Below are 23184 nucleotides of genomic sequence, written 5' to 3'. Positions count from 1 at the left end.
GCATACTGGTCAGGATTGGGCGTTGCGGAAAAATATCATGGAAACCATTGGCCCAGCGTACAACTACAATGAAAAAGAGCGAAGCAGGTACTAGATTGTATTACTAGAAAGACTGAAAACAAACCAAAACAAAAAAGTGATGCTGCTATTATTAAGACACTGACTGGGCCCCAATCTGGAATGCAGTACTGGTGACCATACCAGGAATATTAGGACAACCAAGATGCTAGCTGGTCTCAGGAATCTAAATTAAGGAAAGATTAGGAAGTTGTTTGTTGATGAGATCAAAGAAGCTTTAAAAAAAAAAATGATGAAAATGATAAATTTGAACCAACTAAATTGTTTATCCTGACAGGAGGCTCAATAGTCAGGACAATTTAAAAATTAAGTGTAAATAGGGAATTCAGAATATTTCACACGAAAGGGAAAGAGCTATTTGGACTAAGTTACCAAGTACAGCCAATAGCATAAAACAATTTAAGAGACAACTTAATGTGCTTTGGATTGAAGAGGGATGGATGTGGAGACAATCCACATGGACATCAACCAAAAAGGGACAAGTTTGCTGCATAACTGTTCATTTCTTATTATGTTAAAAGCTTTCTGTAACTGTAATTACAGAAGGAAGTAGCATTAAATTGCAATACAAGTGCAGTGTCGAGAATCCGGAGTTCCGGAATCCAGAGTGTTTTGGGACGATCGGTGGCAGGGTCTTCTGGAATCTGTAAAATGTTCCGGAATCCGGACCCGACGACCCAGTCTACCTCGGGGCCCTGCCGCTGCTCAACCTCGGGCCTCGCCATCGCTCGCCTCACTGCTGCTGCCCTGACCGTGGGGCCTCCTCGGCGGGGCCTGCCCCAATATCTCCTCGGTGGGGCCCCGCCCGACAACAACCTCTTCGGCGGGGCCCGCCCAACGACATCCTCCTCGGCGGGGCTATATGACCCGAATAGCTCCTTGGCGAGAATCTCACTCTCACCCTCTCCCCCCCCACCATACCACCCACCCCTCTGACGTTAGCCTGACATCAGTAATGGGGAAAATGTTGGAATCAATTATTAAAGATGTAATAGCAGCGCATTTGGAAAACAGTGACAGGATCGGTCCAAGTCAGCACAGATTTATGAAAGGGAAATCATGCTTGACAAATCTTCTATAATTGAGGATGTAACTTGCAGAGTTGACAAGGGAGAACCAATGGATGTGGTGTATTTGGACTTTCAAAAGACTTTTGACAAGGTCCCACACAAGAGATTAGTGTGCGCAAAATTAAAGCACATGATATTTGGGGTAATGTATTGATGTGGATAGAGAACTCGTTGGCAGACAGGAAGCAGAGTGTAGGAATAAACGGGTCCTTTTCAGAATGGCAGGCAGTGACTAGTGGGGTACCACAAGGTTCAGTGCTGAGACCACAGCTATTTACAATATACATTAATGATTTGGACGAAGGAATTGAATGTAATACCTCCAAGTTTGCAGATGACACTAAGCTGGGTGACAATGTGAGCTGTGAGGAGGATGCTAAGAGGCTGCAGGGTGACTTGGACAGGTTTGGTGAGTGGGCAAATGCATGACAGATGCAGTATAATGTAAATAAATGTGAGGTCACCCTCTTTGGTGGCAAAAACAGGAAGGCAGAATATTATCTGAATGGTGACAGAATAGGAAAAGGGAAGGTGCAATGAGACCTGGATGTCATAGTACATCAGTCATTGAAAGTTGGCATGCAGGTACAGCAGGCAAATGGCATGTTGGCCTTCATAGAGAGAGGATTTGAGTATAGGAGCAGGGAGGTCTTACTGCAGTTGTACAGGGCCTTGGTGAGGCCACACCTTGAATAGTGTGTTCAGTTTTGGTGTCCTAATCTGAGGAAGGACATTCTTGCTATTGAGGGAGTGCAGCGAAGGTTCACCAGACTGATTCCCGGGATGGCAGGACTGACATAAGACGGACTGGGTCAACTAGGCTTATATTCACTGGAATTTAGATGAATGAGAGGGGATCTCAAACATAAAATTCTGATGATGGGATTGGACAGTTAGATGCAGGAAGAATGTTCCTAATGTTGGGGGAAGTCCAGAACCAGGGGTCACAGTCCAAGGATAAGGGGTAAGCTTAGGAGCAAGATGAAGAGAAACTCCTTCACTCAGAATTGTGAACATGTGGCATTCTCTACCACAGAAAGTTGTTGAGGCCAGTTCGTTAGATATATTCAAAAGGGAGTTAGGTGTGGCCCTTACAGCTAAAAGAGATCAAGGGGTATGGAGAGAAAGCAGGAATGGGGTACTGAAGTTGCATGATCAGCCATGATCATAGTGAATGGTGGCGCAGGCTCAAAGAGCCAAATGGCCTACTCCTGCACCTATTTTCTATGTTTCTATGTTCCAAAATCCAGAAATACCCAAAACCTGGGCTCTGGTGTTTCCGGATTAGTGACGTCAGAAAGCAAATCGAAAGTCGGGAATCTGGATCGGCCCCAGATTTTAGGTGCTGCACCTGTACTACAATTAGAACAGGCCCTACCAAGAATCCCCAATACATCTAATTGATTATGGATTCAATAAAAATGGAAAATTCAAAGCACTCCTTTTTATAACAATTTGTATAAAATTTTCACTCCTCTTCCACCCCCAAATTTTTGGGATGAAGTGATAGATCTATGTTCTTGAAATTATAGCAGAGAGATAACAATAAAAACACAACCAATTCCAAAATTCATCTGCTTGTCATTTTAATGAAGCCATTAATGCATTAACAGCTCCATCAAAATAGCAAAAGGAAAGCATTTCATACTAATACACTCGTATCCCACATTGTAATTTTATGACCTAGATATTTGTACAGAACATATTCAATACCTATTTTTTTTTTTAATAAACTACCCACTGCAAGCAAAACTATTCTACCTTATAGAAGGAATCCATAGAAAGCAGGACCACCCAGGGAACATCCAAAGCCTCAATGATTTTGTTAGCCACTGTGGTTTTGCCAGAAGAACTTCCTCCACACAAACCTGCAAAAAACAAAATCTGTGAGCACATTATGAAGTTAAAAACTAGACAGGAAGTACACAATACTCTCTCTCAACATCATACATTTAACCTGATTTAATTACAACTGTATTAAGTTACAAGAAGTTGTCCTTCGAGCCAAGTCTTTGACCTCTTTTTATACTTCTTTCTCCTACTTTTTTCTCTTTCCCTCCCTGGTCAATATCTAACATGTTGCAAAACTATTAGTAAAATGTCCCAAGGCATTTCACATGTTAAAGGCGCTATATAAGGGGATAAGGGGTTATGGGGAGCGGGCAGGGAAGTGGAGCTGAGTCCATGATCAGATCAACCATGATCTTATTAAATGGCGGTGCAGGCTCGAGGGGCCGTATGGCCTACTCCTGTTCCTATTTATGTTCTTATAAATAAAAATTAATAAAATCACATTTCCTATTGCTTTTCACGTTCAAATGGCTACCGTTTGTCTCGAGTCCAAAGTAGAGTCTTTTTGAAAGATATACAAGCACACGGTGATGATTCTTGAATGTCAATTTTAAGTCAGAGGTAGTGAGTTCAAATCATTCGCAGCATTACTTTTAAGGAATATTTGCTTCTGTTTAAAAGGGTCAAAATCTATTTATCTAGGTTACTGGATCTTTTAAATGTTCAGACTATTGAGTCACATGCTGGAATCACAAAAAATAAACTGGTTGGATGTAATGAACATCTTTCTCACATTCCCAAGTTTTCCTAACTATTATTTAATATTCTTGTTTTGGGTTATTTGATTGTTTTTTTTTAATTAAAAAGACAGGATAAATTATATTTCTTTCCCTCATTTCCCCACCCTAAAATTATATCTAACTCACTAAAATCCTTAACAATAGTCCTCACTAGCACAAAGAGGTGAGCACACACGGTTCCCCATTGATTTTCCTCTTTTCTGTAGGGCCTCCTCATAGCAGGTAACTTAAAAAAAAAGTGTAAATAAAATCTAAGCTGCTCAGTTTAGATTGTTTGTGACCAAGATTAAAGTTATTTCAGTATGAAACCATCTCTACTTACTTTTACAGGAATATTTTCTTTTGATTGATATCTAAAGAATAATTTGTGGCTATTAATATTTTCCCCGCCCAAGTCATCAAGATAACTACAAAAAAAGCAAATGTGGCATGTAACTTGGAATACTGGCTTACTCAGCAAGTTTAAAGGACATGTGCAAACACACACATAATGCATTGACTTCCAACAGTTGTCAAACAAGTTCAAAAGGAACCCCATAGTACCTAATTAGTTGGGTACATTGGGCCCAACATTGGCCATGACGTGCATCATTTTTTTGGAGCAAGTTGTTTTTTCTGGCGCAAGTTAAAAAATGCCATTTTCCCCCAAATATTTGCTCCAGAGTAAGTCAGTTAGGTACGATTTTGTTTAGGCCAGTTTTTTTTCCCCCCCAAAAGGGGGCGTTCCCAGACACGACAGTTTTGGACATTTATGCCACTTTGGCCAGCAAAAATGTACTTCAAAAATCGACTTAGGTCAGCGTATATGGCCAGCTCTGAAAAACCTTGCATACATTCGGCAGACATTAGGGCAGGGAAGGGAACTGAAAAGGACCTCAACAACCAAGCACCAAACATTGCAAGGAAAAGCTCAAACCACTAAAATACTAATAAAATAGTAGTAAATTTTACCTTAATCTTTGAAGTCGGCTTGGAAAGGCAGCGGGCTGGCCTGTGCGTGAGGCCATTCGGCCTGGGATAGGGGAGGGAAGACACGCACCGGGAGTCCAGAGCAACCAGAGAACAGAGCTGCTGGACACTGTCTCACGGAGAGATGCTGGCCTCTATACAACGGGGAGGCTGGGGGTGGGGAGAAGGGGGTTTATTTTTTGGAGCTGTTCCTGTGTTGTATTAATTGAACACAATTCATTTTTTAATGTAAAATATATTTTATTCAAAACTTTACTTTAGTGTAATAAAAATATTCTTGTATCAAACTTTACTCTTTAAGATCACTTAAACGTGAAGGTCACTTAGAAACGTGTAAAGTTACATAACTTACAAAAAACATCCAATGTGAGAACAGTTAGAACAGTGAGTGAAGTAACAAACAACAAAAACAGCAGCAAAGAAAGGCTGCACCCATCTCTCATCCCCCTTAGTTTAAGGTCGCCCGCTGCGCTTGGTCTTGGGCTCTCCACGACCCCTGCCCCCAGGCGGTGGCAGTGTTTCTGGGGTACACACCAAGATTCTTCTTTCTAACATCTCGGCAACTGGGCACCTCTTGAGGGGGGGGGGGGGGGGGGGGGTGGGGGGAGTGTCAACGTCACGTGGCAAGTTGGAGGGACCAGGCAGCAAGCTGGAGGGCGCGGCCTCGGCCTGTTCAGAGCTTGGTGTGGGGATTGGAGTGGGAGTGGTAATTGATTCTGTCCATGGGCGCGGGGTCTGGGCGTGTTCCTTTATTGCAGCAGCTAATTCCGACATTCCCTCCTCATGGCCTTGGTCATTGCAACAGTTGTCCTTTCCACTACCTCAGACAGTCCATCCCTCATGGCCACCATTCCTTCGCTGATGTTAGCAGACATGGTTCCCATTTCCCGACAGTCTCGCTACCTCCTCACTCACCCCAGTTATGGTGTCCAGGAGTGATCGGGTAAGCTCAACGCTCTCCCCACCCAATGCCATCATCTGAACCACATCTGTTGCATCCTGCATCTCAGGAGAGCGTGGTCCATGTCTTCTTCCCCTCCCCCTGGATCTGGCTCGCGGCATCCCACTGGGAGGCACAGGCTGGGACCTTGGGACCCTGGGTGTTCCCTGCTGATTTGCACCAGAACCACCACCACCACCACCACCACTGGGACCTGCAACCTCGGACGGTGGTGCCACAGGTCTGTGATGCTGCGGCACAACACCACCACCACTGGGACCTACAACCTCGGATGATGATGCCACGGGTCTGTGGTGCTGCGGCACAACACCACCACCAGGACCTGCAATCTCGGACGGTGGGAAACCACAGAATGTCGATCCACTAATCATGGAAAAGCCTGGCAAGTGAGATATGTTGACCTCCTCAAGATTCAATAGAACACTCCTGTCATCGAACCCCTTCCACATCCATTCAGTGTCCTTCACGTCCATGTTGTTCTGGAGGGTTGCTCTCTTCAGGCTCGTCCACATCTGAATCTTGATTTGGATCATCAGGAGGATTGTTCTCAAGTTCTGCAACATATAACAGAACAGTGAAATGGGTGGTATGAGTAGGCTCACACATAGCAGGCCAGGCAGCAAGTTGATTTGAAGGGCCATGATGACTTTTCATGACTTACCCACTCCCTAACGCGCAGGCCGAGCTTGTGCAGTACTGATGGTTTTTCTCCAGGCAGGACCCATCAAAGCAGTGACCCTCTCTTCCAAGGATGTCAATGGGTGCAGATTTGCCGGTCCTCCTCCTGTTCTAGTTGTTTCCATTTTGTTGTGGGCCAGTTTCTTCTGCAAAGATGAAAATGCAACTTTTTGGAGAGGGTGTTTTTCTGCTGGTCACATTTACAATTGAAATTACATTGAATAAATGAATATTACTTACACTAACTATTTGACCAAAGTCCTGCCACTTCTTTTTACACTGCCTTCCAGATCTCTTGTTGATCACCAATCCACAGAATTCTTCTGCAACTTCGTTCCAGCGTTCCTTCATCTCTTTGGGTGGCACGTTTGTGTGACCTCTGCTGGTATCCAGGTGCTGCCATCTGTTCTCAACGACAGTAACTAGTGACTCGACTTAGTCATGCAAGAGATTCTTTGTTCTTGGTGGACATTGCTGCATTATTGCTGCAACTGCTTGGAGATACTAACAGCACTTTTGCAATGCCCTGACACACTTTTCCACTGCACTTAGTCAAACTGTGATTTTTCAAAACAAACAGTCCTCTGAGACACTTAACAGCATTTTTGCAATGATCCCAAACACTTTCAAGACATGCAACAGTTAATTTCAGGCAGGACACTGCTGCTTACATTCAGCACACCAGCTATATTGATTCAGAGCTCTCCTGGCACGCAACGAATAAAAGCTGCGATGCACTTTAAAAATGGCCGAGTGCCAAGCTTTGCCGCTATTGCGCATGCGCGCACAATGGTCCGACACCACTGCGCATGCGCCGGCATGGTTTTCGGCGCTGGCCTGTTGCCCCGCGCTGGGACTCCGGGGACTGAAGAGCGGCGAGGATGGGGCGACTTTTTCCCGGCGCCGTTTCCAGTGCGCAAAATCGGCGCACTTCAGTGCACCAAAAAAAAACGCTTGGGCAAAGTTGGGCCCAATAAGAATAGTACAACTGAAACAGCATTATTCTATGTCCCTCAGGAGCAAAGACTTGTGCCAACAGGTTAAATATAACAATGGCATTGACCCAACTTACAAAGTAACCTGCCACTGTGGAACATGAAGTTTAATGTGGGGAAGTGTGAGGACATCCACTTTCTAAGGAAGATAGATCAAAGTATTTTCTAAATGGCAAGAAGTTAGGAATTCTGGAGCAGCAGAGAGATTTAGAAGTCAACGCACAGAAATCACTAAAGGCTAGTGGGCAAAATAGAATTGAAAAGACTATTGGAATGTTGGCCTTCATCTCAAGGGGGCTGGAATACAAAGGAGTGAAAGTTATGCTACAGCTGTATAAAGCTTTGGTTAGACCCCATCTGAAGAACTACGGGGAGTTCATGAGGCGGGACGTCGAGGAGGCTAGTCGGTGCAGCTGCAACAGGGAAGCAAAAAAGAAAGAAATCAAAAGGTGACGTCACAGCCAAGGGGGTTAGTGATTGGTGATTAGTTTATTTTCTTTATCAGTAAGTAACCTTTAGCATTATTGCTGCCAAATTAAGTTAATCTAGGGGTTAAGTCATGGCAGGAGAGCTCGGACACGTGTTATGCTCCTCTTGTACTATGTGGGAAGTCAGGGACGCTTCGTGTCTCTGTTGACGACATATGCAGGAAGTGTATCCGGCTGCAGCTCTTAACAGACCGCATTGTGGCACTGGAGCTGCGGGTGGATTCACTCTGCAGCATCAACGATGCTGAGAATGACGTGAATAGCACGTTTAGGGAGTTGGTCTTACAGCAGGTAAAGGTTACACACCTAGATAGGGGATAGGTGACCAACAGGAAGAGCAGTGGAAGGGAGGTAGTGCAGGAGTCACCTGCGGTCATCCCCCTGCAAAACAGATACACCGCTTTGGGTACTATTGAGGGGGATGACTCATCAGGGGAGAGCAGCAGCAGCGGCCAAGTTCATGGCACCATGGGTGGCTCTGCTGCACAGGAGGGCAGGAAAAAAAAGAGTGGGAGAGCTAGTGATAGGGGATTCTATTGTAAGGGGAATAGATAGACATTTCTGCGACCACAACAGAGACTCCAGGATGGTATGTTGCCTCCCTGGTGCAAGGGTCAAGGATGTCTCGGAGTGGGTGCAGGGCATTTTGAAGGGGGAGGGTAAACAGCCAGTGGTCGTGATGCATATAGCTAAAAAACAGGATGAGGTCCTACACGACTAATTGGGGAGCTAGGAGCCAAATTAAAAAGTAGGACCGCAAAAGTAGTAATCTCAGGATTGCTACCAGCACCACATGCTAGTCAGGGTAGGAATTGCAGGATAGCTCAGATGAATACGTGGCTTGAGGAGTGGTGCACAAGGGAGGGATTCAAATTCCTGGGACATTGGAACCGGTTCTGGGGGAGGTGGGACCAGTACAAACCAGACACTCTGCACCTGGACAGGACCGGAACCAATGTCCTCGGGGGAGTGTTTGCTCGTGCTGTTGGGGAGGAGTTAAACTATTATGGTAGGGGAATGGGAACCTATGTAGGGAGACAGAGGGAAGTAGAATGGGGGTAGAAGCAAAAAAGATAGAAGGAAGAAAAGTAAAAGTGGAGAGCAGAGAAACCCAAGGCAAAAAACAAAAAGTGCCACATTACAGCAAAATTCTAAAGAAGGGGCAAAGAGTGTTAAAAAGACAAGCCTGAAGGTTCTGTGCCTCAATGTGAGGAATATTCACAATAAGGTGGGCGAATTAACTGCGCAGATAGCAGTTAACGAATATGATGTAATTGGCATCACGGAGACATGGCTCCAGGGTGACCAAGGCTGGGAACTCAACATCAAGGGGTATTCAACAGTTAGGAAGGATAGACAGAAAAAGAAAAGGAGGTGGGGTAGCATTGCTGGCTAAAGAGGAAATTAATGCAATAGTAAGGGAGAACATTAGCTTGGATGATGTGGAGTCGGTATGGGTGGAGCTACGGAATACCAAAGGGCAGAAAACGCTAGTGGGAGTTGTGTACAGACCACCAAACAGTAGTAGTGAGGTTGGGGACAGCATCAAAGAAGAAATTAGGGAACCGTGCAATAAAGGTACAAGTTATCATGGGCGACTTTAATCTACATATTGATTGGGCTAACCAAACTGGTAGCAATATGGTGGAGGAGGATTTCCTGGAGGGAAGGGATGGCTTTCTAGACCAATATGTCGAGGAGCCAACTAGAGGGCTGGCCATCCTAGACTGGGTGATGTGTAATGAGAAAGGACTAATTAGCAATCTTGTTGTGCAAGGCCCCTTGGGGAAGAGTGACCATAATATGTTAGAATTCTTTATTAAGATGGAGAGTGACACAGTTAATTGAGAGACTAGGGTCCTGAACTTAAGGAAAGGTAACTTCGATGGTATGAGACGTGAATTGGCTAGAATAGACTGGCGAATGATACTTAAAGGGTTGACAGTGGATAAGCAATGGCAAACATTTAAAGATCACATGGATGAACTTCAACAATTGTATATCCCTGTCTGGAGTAAAAATAAAACGGGGAAGGTGGCTCAACCGTGGCCAACAAGGGAAATTAAGGTTAGTGTTAAATCCAAAGGAAGAGGCATATAAATTGGCCAGAAAAAGCAGCAAACCGGATGACTGGGAGAATTTAATACAGCAGAGGAGGACAAAGGATTTAATTAGGAGAGGGAAAGAGTGTATGAGGGGAAGCTTGCTGAGAACAAAAAACTGACTGCAAAAGCTTCTATAGATATGTGAAGAGAAAGAGATTAGTGAAGACAAATGTAGGTTCCTTGCAGTCAGATTCAGTGAATTTATAATGGGGAACAAAGAAATGGCAGACCAGTTAAACAAATACTTTGGTTCGGTCTTCACGAAGGAAGACACAAACAGCCTTCTGGAAATACTAAGGGACCGAGGGTCTAGTGAGAAGGAGGAACTGAAGGAAATCCTTATTTGGCGGGAAATTGATGGAATTGAAGGCCGATAAATCCCCGGGGCCTGATAGTCTGCATCCAGAGTCCTTAAGGAAGTAGCCCTAGAAATAGTGGATGCATTGGTGATCATTTTCTAACAGTCTATCGAATCTGGATCGGTTCTTATGGACTAGAGAGTAACTAATGTAACACCACTTTTTAAGAAGGGAGGGAGAGAGAAGATGGGTAATTTTTGACCAGTTAGCATGACATCAGTAGTGGGGAAAATGTTGGAATCAATTAAAGATGAAATAGCAGCACATTTGGAAAGCAGCGACAGGATCGGTCCAAGTCAGCATGGATTTATGAAAGGGAAATCAGGCTTGACAAATCTTCCAGAATGTTTTGAGGATGTAACTGGTAGAGTGGACAAGGGAGAACCGGTGGATGTGGTATATTTGGATTTTCAAAAGGCTTTTGACAAGGTCCTACACAAGAGATTGGTGTGCAAAATTAAAGCACACAGTATTGGGGGTAATGTACTGACGTGGATTGAGAACTGATTGGCAGGCAGGAAGCAGAGAGTCGGGATAAACTGGTCCTTTTCAGAATGGCAGGTAGTGACCTAGTGGGGTGCCGCAGGGCTCAGTGCTAGGACCCCAGCTATTTACAATATACATTAATGATTTGGATGAGGGAATGGAGTGTAATATCTCCAAGTTTATAGATGACACTAAGCTGGGTGGCGGTGTGAGTGGAGAGGAGGACGCTAAAACGCTGCAGGATGACTTGGACAGGTTGAGTGAGTGGGCAAAAAAGTGGCAGATGCAATATAAATATGAGGTTATCCACTTTGGTGACAAAAACACGAAGGCAGATTATCTGAATGGCGGTAGATTAGGAAAAGCGGAGGTGCAACGAGACCTGGGTGTCATGGTTCATCAGTCATTGAAAGTTGACATGCAGGTACAGCAAGCGGTGAAGGCGGCAAATGGTAAGTTAGCCTTCATAACTAGGGGATTAGAGTATAGGAGCAGGGAGGTCTTACTGCAGTTGTACAGGGCCTTAGTGAGGCCCCATCTGGAATATTGTGTTCAGTTTTGGTCTCCTAATCTGAGGAAGGACATTCTTGCTATTGAGGAAGTGCATTGAAGATTCACCAGACTGATTCCTGGGATGGCAGGATTGACATACGAGGAGAGACTGGATCGACTGGGCCTGTATTCACTGGAGTTTAGAAGAATTAGAGGGGATCGCATAGAAACATATAAAATTCTGACGGGACTGCACAGGTTAGATGCAGGAAGAATGTTCCCAATGATGTTGGGGAAGTGCAGAGCCAGGGGACATAGTCTAAGGATAAGGGGTAAGCCATTTAGGACTGAGATGAGGAGAAACTTCTTCACTCAGAGTTGTTAACCTGTGGAATTCCCTACCACAGAGTTGTTGATGCCAGTTCATTGGATATATTCAAGAGGGAGTTAGATGGCCCTTACGGCTAAAAGGAATCAAGGGGTATGGAGAGAAAGCAGGAAAGGGGTACTGAGGTGAATGATCAGCCATGATCTTCTTGAATAGTGGTGCAGGCTCAAAGGGCCGAATGGCCTACTCCTGCACCTATTTTCTATGTTTCTATGTACTGTCTTCAGTTCTAGGCACTGCACCTCAAGGAGGATACACTGACCTTGGAGGGGGTGCAGCATAGATTCACCTTAAATGATGCCAGACCTAAGAGTTCAATGATGATGACAAGTTGCATAAACCAGGCTTGTATTCTTTTGAGTGTAGACAATTAAGGGGTGAGTTAATTGAGGTGTTTAAGCAAAACCATTTCCTCTGGTGGTGGTGGGGTGTGAAGTCCAGAACAAGGGGGCATAACCTTAAAATTAGAGCTAGGCCGTTCAGGGGTGATGTCAGGAAGCAATTCTTCAAAGTGTAGTGGAAATCTGGACTTCTCTCGCCAGAAAAGTGGTTGGAGCTAGGTTAATTGAAAATTTCAAAATGAGATTGATCAATTTTTGTTAAGTAAGGGATATGGAACCAAAAAGTGAGTATATAGAGTTAGGTTGCAGATCAACCATGATCTAACTGAATGACAGAACAGGCTTGAGGGGCTGAATGGCCTACTCCTATTCCCATAGCAATGTACATTACTGCTGCCAAGTTTTAATGCACATTTCATGGTATTTGCCATAAGTACTGTGTAAAACATAAGTATCACTTACCAATGACAAAGGCTTCTTTAAATGGAGTTCCCGACTCATTGTACCAGGGAGGTCGCCCTGCAGTGTAAATGGTGCGCTTGCTAGTCCTCAGAAGTGGTGGCTCAGACTTACTTTGGCTTGTTGTTCTTTTCCGTGGAGAAAGAGATGGAGTTAACGGTAGTCGGGAGAACAAACTATCCAAGGAATCTTCACCACTGCCACTAGGATAGAATACATACGATGTTAGATGTATGCTTATTTGTACTTACATATGCAATCCTCTCTCTGAATGTAGTCTTAGAAACCCATAACATTTATAGTCTGGGTAAACACTCAAACAGGTTTGTGCTTCTTTCAAAGAGCAAGCATTTTACATACTGGTTTAAGCTAAAGAGTACAGTTTATTGCTGTAATACCCATAACCAGGGATATAAATGAATATTTTATTACAATATCCTCTTTGTAAACGATACCATTTTATTGAACCCAATATCATTTTACCAGACCTGGGTGTGCTTTTTCATACCCGAGCACTGATGATTCTCACACTTAACATATTATTATAGAACTGTTCCAAGATTGCAATAGCGGTGACTCACAAGCAAGGATCGTCAGTGAACTTCAACTCCATGTAAGCAATGGACTATTGTGATGCAGAAAACTGTCAAGCCTTCAACACTCTTCCCTCATTAGAATTTTCTTACGGCAAACATTCTAGATTTTACTGACAATCCTGTGTTTGGCCACTGTAAGCCAGGCACACAAGGCTGTCCTTTTACCAGTCCTGAGAAAGACACAATTTGCCAGAGAGACGAGTGGTTCTTGGATCATCCAAGGTCAAACCCTCACCACCTCTCAGAAACTGTCAAGTCCCATAAGGAAGTTCCAGTAATGAGTTGGTACTCAAACTCTCTTCCCGTTATCCTATCTACTCTCACCCAGATCTTCTCCTGCTCTTTGCAACCTTGGTGGAACCCTGCATTATGGATCTTGGCTGCCTACCCAAGTTTTCAAATTTTAAAATATTTTGGCCAATATGCTTCATACAGATATCCACAAAATTAGAACCTATTATGCATAACTAATGTAAATGTAGTTACTCTAAACTTTAGAAGTAAAAGATACTTCTGTTTGTAACATGCCATCCCATTCTGCACCAAGAATTTTAGGAAAAGCTGATCAGTGTATTACACACCACTATATTTAGAACTGTTAATATAAATTATTCAGTCATGTATTCTCACAAAAGCGGCATTGCAGTACAGCAACTTAAGATAACTGAATACACTAAGGTACATTGTAAGAATTTTGAGGCACAAGTTCTGAATGAATGAAGCTAATTTACAAAAAGGAGAGAGCATTCTGCTAAACGTACATTAATGAGAGGCAAAAAGGAGGGGGGGGTGGGGGGGAAAGAGTAAGCATGACAATCTCAAGTTAAAACTATGATGGTAATGTTGCTCAACCACATCGCCAGTGGGGTTCCTTGCACCCTGGAAGCACATATCACAAGTTCTTGCACATGCTATCTATAATTTTCCAGCCATCAGAATTTGAGAAATCATGTGCAGCATAGCATTTCAAAGTAGGAAAGTTACCTTGTGGGTTCAAATGAAGTGGCTGTATCTAAAAGCAGATTCCACCTCCAGCTGCTTTCAGCATTGCAAATTCATCTCACTAGTAAAAGGAAACAGCTGCACCTGCCATCAGACAAGGATCCCATAGAAGCATGGCTGCTCAACTTTGAAGCAGTGAACCTCTGAGCAAGTTCCCTGTTGCAACTGCCAACAAATATGGAAATCTGGATCAATGGTTGGTACCAGCAATGAAAGTACAGACAGCAGGATTGCTGACAAAAAGATTGATCCTGTGTAGAAACATGTTGCTTCTGGAGGGAAGTGTGTGTTAAGGAAGACACAAGCAAATGGGTCCAGCAGGCATCCAGAATTGAGGAACTAGCCTTCACCATCACATCCAATTCTGCACAATTGCTGAGGAAATGACCAACAGCTAATTTAGATGTCCCAATGTAACTTTTCTGTGCACTAAATACTTTGTGGATGAATGGGCTATGCTATCAGCAGGAAGCAAACTACAAGACACGGCAGCATTTGACCATGTGTAGTACCAAGGAGCCTTAATAAAAAACTTAAATCAACAGGGATCGGCGGGTGGGGAAAGAGAAAGAAAGAGAGAACTCTCCACTGGCTGGAGTCATATCTTGCACAAAGGAAGGTGGTTGTGGTGTTGAAGTCTAATCAGTTCAGCCCTAAAAAGTGCAGCATCCTAGGCCCAACCATCTTCAGCTGCTTCATCAATGACCTTCCCTCCATCACAAGGTCAGAAGTGGGGCTGTTCGCTGATGATTGAATGGAGCTGAACAATACACAGTTCCGCATAATAAGAGACAGTCGATGCCCGCAAGCAGCAAGATCTGGATAAAAACCAGATTTGGGCTGGCAAGTGGCAAGTAATATTCGCACCGCACAAGTGCTGGGCAATGACCATCTCCAACAATGGCATTACGATCAACAACCTGGGGTCACCATTAACCAGAAACTCAACTGGATCAGCCACATAAATGCCCTGGTCACTAGAGCAGGTCAGAAGCTGTGTATTCTGAGGAGACTGGTTCACCTTCCTACTCCCCAAAGCCTCTCAGTCGGAAATCAGAAGTGTGATGGAATACTCTCCACTTGCCTAGATGGGTGCAGCTGCAACACTCGAAGCTCAAACACCATTCACGACAAAGCAATCCGCTCGATCAGCACCTCATCCACCAGCTATTCACCCCTCCACTACCAGCACATCATAGCTGCATTATATACACACACACAAACACGCGGAGGATGCACTGCAGCATCTAGACAACGCTTCTTCAGCAGCAACTCACAAACCCGCAACCTCCGCCAGCAAGGTAGCAGGTGTACTGGAACACCACACCATCGTGACTTGTGACATATATCGGCATTGCTTCATCATTGGATAAAAATCCTGAACTCCTAACTAATAGCCTTGTGGGAGCACCTTCACTATACAGACCTCAGAAACTCAAGAAGACAGCTCCTCCCCGCCACTACTTTCAGGGCAACTAGGGATGTGGCCTTGCCACCAACACCCACATCCTGAGAGCAAGTAGAAAAACACATCAGTGAACTTAGAAAGACAGCATCTACTATCGCACTGAGCTGATTGTGAACGGTGTTATACGGCAGACATCCTATAGCGAAGAAATCTGCAATCAGTTTAAAAAAAAATTAACAGCACCCAGAACATCAAGCCCCAGAATCATACTTCAGACAAACCACCCTTTTTAAAAAAAAAAGAGAGCAGTGGAGTTCAAAACTTGAGTTCTAATGCACCGTAAAGAAAATGCAATGGAACGTTGTGTATATGGATTTTCAAAAGCCTTTTTGATAAGAATGTCCTGCAAGAGGTTTGTTGATAAGGCACAAGGTATTAAAGAGAGTGCATGGCAACATAAATAGGAAGTTAAAAGACTGAAAACAGAGAGTAATGATTGATGGATGTTTTATAGACAAGTAGGATGCGTATAGTGCTGTCCCCCAGGACTCAGTTAGAATCATGGGGCTCAATTTTCCCCACGCCTGTTTTCTGGCGTATTGCCAGAGTTACGCGTGTTTTCTAGGCCAGAAATATTTTCCCAGATGTAGAATTCGAATTTGGCGCCGCGCAACGTGTCCAGTCGCCTTGGGGGGTGGAGCCTGCTGTCTGGGGCAAAAAACGAAGCCGCACCTTCTGCGCATGTGCGGAAAAAAAGTTACGTTTTTGACGTCGTTCCAATGGGCGCGCATGCTCAGTATAGCTCGGATTTGGCAATCGGCCATTTTTAAAGAGGTGAGTGAGAGAGAGAGAGAGAGAGAGAGAGAGAGAGAGAGAGAGAGAGAGAGAGAGAGAGAGAGAGAGAGAGAGAGAGAGAGAGCGTGAGCGAGTGAGCGAGTGAGAGTGTGTGCATTGGAAACATTACAGATGGAGCAATAGGCACTAGTTACTGTGATTGAGAACAGATGGCAGGAGCTGGATACCAGCAGAGGTCATACAAAAATTCCACCAAAAGAAATGAAGCTATGCTGGAACCAAGTTGCAGAAGATTACTGCGCAATGGTGAACACCATGAGATCTGGAAGCCAGTGTAAAAAGAAATGTCAGGACTTATCAAGTAGTTAGTTAGTGCAAGTAATATTTTCATTTATTCAATACAGTTGTAAATGTGACCATCTGTATATGTACCACCCAGCAGAAAGACACCCTCTCTAAAAAGTTGCATTTTCTTCTTTGCAGAGGAAGGTGGCACACAACAAAAGGGAAAGAACTCGAACAGGAGGCAGCTCGGCAAATCTGCACCAACTGACACCCTTGGAAGAGAGGGTCACTGCTTTGATGGGTCCTGCCTGGAGAAAAACAATCAGTAATGCACAAGCTGGACCCACACTCGAGGGAGAGGGCAAGTCCTGCAAAATTCATCGTGGCCTTTCAAATCAATCCGTTGTCTGGCCTGCAATGTCTGAGCCTACTCATGCCACCCATCCTGACCCCTCCTCTGCTGCTAACCATTTGTCTGTTCTATTTTGCAGAACTGGAGGCCAACCCTGACTATGCAGATGATCCAGACGAGAATGAGCTCGAAGAAGAGAACATGTTCCAATCCAACCCTCCAGACCAAGAACATGGGGGTGAGGGTGAGGGGGGGGGGGGGGGGGGGGGGGAAAAGGGAGGGGATGGAGCTGGATGAAGCTCCCACTGTTGTACTGACTTTGGAGGAGGTGCCGCTCATGGGAGGTGCCAGCCCCTTCTGTGACTAGCGGTTTGAGTGTTGGTGGGACATTCCATGATTTCACACCTTCCAAGGTTGTGGGTCCCAGTAGTGGGATGCAGCGAGCCACACCCAGGGTGAGGAGGGGAAGGAGAGCTCAAAAAAATCTGCAAAAGGATATAGACAGGCTAAGTGAGTGGGCAAAAATTTGGCAGATGGAATATAATGTCGGAAAGTGTGAGGTCATGCACTTTGTCAAAAAAAAATCAAAGAGCAAGTTATTATTTAAATGGAGAAAGATTGCAAGTGCCGCAGTACTGCGGGACCTGGGGGTACTTGTGCATGAAACACAAAAGGATAGTATGCAGGTACAGCAAGTGATCAGGAAGGCCAATGGTATTTTGGCATTTACTGCAAAGGGGATGGAGTATAAAAGCAGGGAAGTTTTACTACAGCTATACAAGGTATTGGTGAGGCCACACCTGGAATACTGCGTGCAGCTTTGGTTTCCATATTTACAAAAGGATATACTTGCTTTGGAGGCAGTTCAGAGAAGGTTCACTAGGTTAATTCCGGGGATGAGGGGGTTGACTTATGAGGAAAGGTTGAGTAGGTTGGGCCTCTACTCATTGGAATTCAGAAGAATGAGAGGTGAGCTTATCAAAACGTATAAGATTATGAGGGGGCTTGACAAGATGGATGGATGCAGAGTGGATGTTTCCACTGATGGGGGAGACTAGAACTATTGGGCATAATCTTAGAATAAGGGACTGCCCATTTAAAACAGAGATGAGGAAAAGTTTCTTCTGAGGTTTGTAAATCTGTGGAATTTGCTGCCTTAGAGCTGTGGAAGCTGGGACATTGAATAAATTTAAGTCAGAAATAGACAGTTACTTAAACGATAAATGGGATAAGGGGTTATGGGGAGCGGGCGGGGAAGTGGAGCTGAGTCCATGATCAGATCAGCCATTGAATGGCGGAGCAGGCTCAAGGGACCGTATGGCCTACTCCTATTTCTTATGTTCAACCACGCTCTCCGAGATGCAGGATCTAACAGATGTGGTTCAGATGATGTCATTGAGTGTGGAGAGCATTAACCTTACCCGATCACTCCTGGGCACCATCAGTGGGGTGAGTGATGAGGTAGGACTGTCGGGAGAAGTAACAACACTCGCTGGGACCAACAGTGAGGGAATAGTGGCCATGAGGGAGGGAATAGAAACATAGAAACATAGAAAATAGGTGCAGGAGTAGGCCATTCGGCCCTTCTAGCCTGCACCGCCATTCAATGAGTTCATGGCTGAACATTTAACTTCAGTACCCCATTCCTGCTTTCTCGCCATACCCCTTGATCCCCCTAGTAGTAAGGACCTCATCTAACTCCTTTTTGAATATATTTAGTGAATTGGCCTCAACAACTTTCAGTGGTAGAGAATTCCACAGGTTCACCACTCTCTGGGTGAAGAAGTTCCTCCGCATCTCGGTCCTAAATGGCTTACCCCTTATCCTTAGACTGTGACCTCTGGTTCTGGACTTCCCCAACATTGGGAACATTCTTCCTGCATCTAACCTGTCTAACCCCGTCAGAATTTTAAATGTTTCTATGAGGTCCCCTCTCATTCTTCTGAACTCCAGTGAATGTTAGAAGTAGTGCAAACCATGTCACTGGCACAAGGGAGGGAATGTCAGAGATAGTACTGGTCATTAGGGAGGGATTGTTGCAGTCTGCTAAGACAGTCAAGGTGCATGAGGGACGGTATGAGAGAGTTAGCTGCTGCAATGAGGGAACACGTCCAGATCCCGCACCCATTGACAGAATCAACTACCACTCCCACTGCAATCCTCACACCAGCCTCTGAAGAGCCCCAAGCCAGGCCTTCCACGTTACACACACCCCCCACCCCCCCCCCACCCACCCCCATAAAGAACTGTGCATTACCAGAGATGTTAGAGTCCAAGACCAAGCGGATCAGGTGGTCTTAGACTAAAGGGGGATGAGAGATGGGTGCAGCCTTTCTTTGCTGCTGTTATTATTGTTACTGTTGTAACTGTACTCAAATTAAAAGTTTTTGGTAAGTAATGTAAATTTACAAGTTTAATATCACTCTTAAGATCACTTTTATAAAGTAAAGTTTGATACAAGAATAATTTTACATTGTAAACTTTTGAATAAAATATAAATTTACATTAAAACTGAATCATGTTCCATTAGCACAACACATTACAGAATCGCTCCAAACAATAAATATGTCCATATGGAATAGTTGTCGCTGAGCCCTCAGGCTTCAGTAAAGTGTTCATGGATGAGCTGCTGGAGCAAGGCTCGAGCAATCGTTAAAAAGGAGCACGATGGCCCGCCCTCCTCCGCCGTTGTGCTCCGGCCTCAGGCACTTGCTTGGCTTCCTCATCCTCATGCTCGTCACCTGCATCTTCCACATCATCAGCCACTCTCACCGAAGATGGGTCTTTAGACTAGCAGGTGCTGCTGCCTCATGATGGCCAAGTCATGCAGCATGCAACAATGAACTGACAATCTGGGAGTGCAGCAAGTAGCCTCTGGAATGGTCCAGGCATCGGAAACACTGTTTCAATATGCCAATGGTCCTCTCAATGCTGCTGCACGTCGCAATGTGCGACATGTTGCATTGATGGTCAGCTTCCGTCCGGGTTACGCGTAGGGGCGTCATGAGCCAGGTGGCGAGGCCGTACCCTTTGTCTCCCAGTAGTCAGCTCTCCCCTTATATCTGCCATGTTTGAGCAGCAGCCACAACACTGTCGCGTAGGATGAATGCATCATGCGTGCTGCCAAGGTATCTTGCATCGACGGACATGATATGCAGGTCGTCACACAAGCTGCACATTAACAGAGTGGAAGCCTTTTCTATTCCTGTGCATCTTGGAATCCTGTAAAAGGTGCTCGCAAGGCGATGTGGGTACAAATCAATGCAGTCCTGTACCTTTGGGAAGCCAGCAATCCTCGCGAAACCCACAGCCCTTTCATGGATTGCTTGGGCGGTCATGGGGAACTTGAAGTCATTCCTCTGCGCATACAGTGCAGCCGTGACCTGGCAAATGGAGACATGTGTTGCATGTTGGAGAGATGGCGCACACATCCCCAGTTGTAGCTTGAAATGATCTGTGGCATAGAATGAAAGTGCAGCTGTAACCTTCACTTCAACTGAAAGCAGCCCTCCTGATGCTTCTCGGTTGCAGGTCTGGTTTCACCAACTCAGATCTCAGACAACTTCTTTGCAGAAATGCAGCCTTCTGACAGTCTGCATCACTCAGGTGCAGATACGAATGCCTGTCTCGTTATACGAGAGGTATGCAAGGCCTCCTGCCCAGCACCCTACGGGCTCTGATGTTCCTGATGCGCTGAGCTCTAATCAATTGTCTCCTATGTAGCACCATGATGCAGAAGGCTTGCACAAGGTATGGCATGGTCAGTATTGCCCCCATACTTAGATAAACTTTCAAAAAAGCTCAAAAACGACAGGAAAGCAGGCAGCACAGGTTCGCAGTTCCTCTCTCCAAGGTCTGTATGGATGGACCACACACAAAGGCCGCCCCCTCCTCAAGTCTTGTGCTCTCCCTCTCCCTCTCCCTCTCCCTCTCCCTCTCCCTCTCCCTCTCCCTCTCCCTCTCCCTCTCCCACAAGCCATAAGATCGGCTTCCTCTCCTCTCCTCTGCTTGTTTTGAAGCTGAACCCCGAGCCAGTGTCTGGACGCGAGGCTGATTCTGCCGGCCAAACCTACAACCCCTCCAGGTCTCCTTCAAGGACGTTCGGTGGTGGTGTGTGAGCGAGTTCAAAAATGAGAAAACTTGTGAAATTCAACAAATTTACACTTCTATGTTGACAGGTTTAAAAAAAAACTTTATTATTGATTTTGACAGTGTTCTGGACTCCCTCTAAAATCTTTGATTTAAAAGCAATGGCATCTTTTCAGCACAGATTTGTGAATGTATGCTGGTTTCTTAACTCACCAGAAGGTTTTTTGGGAGTAGCCAGATATGCCAATGTAATGGTGAAAAATGTTGGCCAAACTGCAAACAATTGAAAAAACCAGCACAGACATGGTGAAAAAAACTGGCCTAGAAAAATCGTAACTAAGTCCGTCACGCTGGCACAGATTGCAGGGGGAATGTTTGAAAAAAAATACACCAAAAATTAAACTCAATACGCCAAAAAAAGCAGCCTACTCAAAAAGAACAGCGCAAATTACTGGGGAAAATTGAGCCCATGGTTCCTATCATTTATATTCAAGTGATCTGGACTTGGTGTAGAGGGCTCAATTTCAGAATTTGCAGATGAGAGAAATAGGAACGGTGGTTAATCATAGAGGACTGTAAGCAACTTCAGGACGGACATGCTAATAGTTTGTGAGCAGATGAAATTTAATACAGAAAGATGGGAGGGGATGCATTTTGTGAGGAAGTAGAGGATATAATCACTAAACATCGTAAAACTTTAACTCCAAGTTTCCAGCACTAGTTTTTATTTCAGATTTTCAGCATCTGCAATAAAACTGGGGTTCTTTTTGTAAGAACAAAAATCATGGGGCGATCTAATAGATAAGTTTTAAATTGTGGAAAGTTTTGACAAGGTAGCAGATTTAAAAAAAAATATATACACAGGTTTAGAACATGGAATGTTTATTAGAAACAGCAGTGAAAGCAGAATCCGTTATAAGGTTTTAAAGGGTGAAGGGAGTTAGTATTTGAAAACTAAAAATGTAAAGACAGTATAGGAAACAGCTGGGGAATGGAACGAATCGATGGCTTGCCTTCTGTGCTGTAAAATTTTACAATTCTTTGTCTGACAGTGTATTTTGTCAAAAGGAAAAAAGTAATAAGAATGGTATTAAGCTCAATGTTACTAGCTCCGTCAAGCCCATGTGGTGGCTGGTGTGCAACGGCCACTCCACGTTAAAAGAATCCATGCACAGGCATCTTCCACTCTTTGGTATATAGTTCAGGACCTAGATTGTCAGGTCCCTCATTGAAACACCTGTGAACTCATCCCTTTTTGGTGTGGAAGCAGGTCATCCTCGCTACGAGGGACTGCCTAATACTACTTTCAATGTGAAAGGGCCATTAAGAGAGAGACTGTGAAAAGTAGAAATAATACTTTATTGTTTCTCATTTAGACTGAAGATCTTTCTTAAGCAGCATAACTTATGGCATGCTGCTTCTGCCGGTGCTTCCCTACATCGTGAATTGGGGAGCACAGAAATGAATTGTATACAGCAATCTTCCAACAGCTGGTTGATGAGATCAGTCCAAAATTATCTACAGGAAGCACTTCGGGCATTAAGTATATTTGCTGAAAATATAGATTCAACTGGATAAAATGGTGTAGCTTATGCCTGGCATCAAACAGCATATTTTAATTCTGAGAGGTCAAGGGCACTTCACCATAGTGGTTTCAACTACCAAAGCTACAAAGTGAGGAGGTCTTGAGCATTGGAAAGAAAAGGAAAAAGGACTTGCATTTGTATAGCATGTTTAATGTAGCAAGCATCCCAAGGAACTTTACACAGAAGGAAAAAAAAACAGATCAAACGATATGGAATGGGGAGGGTCGAAAGAGATTTGGATAGGTAACCAAAAGATTGGTTGAAATGGTAATTTCCAGGAAATGTTTTAAATCAGCGGAGAGAGGAGACTGAGGTATTTAGGGAAGAAATTCCTGAGTAGGGCAACAGTAGTTAAAGGGAGTGGATTTTAGTTGAAAGCCTCAAACTTTGCATGAATAAAATCAGATAAATGAAAAAAAAAAGTTAGGAATTGTTTTGTAAACATAACTTGCAACAATGTCAAAGTACCACCTTGAATTTGGCAAAAAGAAACTGGAGGTTTAATGTCACCAACCCATAAACAGATTTCTGTATGTTGTTTAATTAATTAGGATTTTTTTTTAAGTTGATAAAAATGTTGTACAGTTCATTATTAAAATTAGTGATCCAAG

General features: G+C 44.3%; 1 protein-coding gene across 1 annotated transcript in view; it reads right to left on the bottom strand.

The window, feature by feature from the left end:
* LOC139266598 (uridine-cytidine kinase-like 1) overlaps positions 1-23184 on the bottom strand; it is a 117922-nt gene that overhangs the window by 83192 nt on the left and 11546 nt on the right. The window contains exons 3-4 of the mRNA XM_070884194.1: positions 12464-12663; positions 2910-3016 (exon numbers count right to left, since the gene is read on the bottom strand). Coding sequence (XP_070740295.1) covers positions 2910-3016; positions 12464-12663 — 307 coding nt within the window. The remainder of the gene's footprint in view (positions 1-2909; positions 3017-12463; positions 12664-23184) is intronic.

This window comes from Pristiophorus japonicus, chromosome 7 (genome assembly GCF_044704955.1).
Source record: "Pristiophorus japonicus isolate sPriJap1 chromosome 7, sPriJap1.hap1, whole genome shotgun sequence".
Classification (NCBI taxonomy): domain Eukaryota; kingdom Metazoa; phylum Chordata; class Chondrichthyes; family Pristiophoridae; genus Pristiophorus; species Pristiophorus japonicus.
Note: the sequence above shows the minus strand (reverse complement) of the source record. Positions and strands in the feature narration are given on the sequence as shown.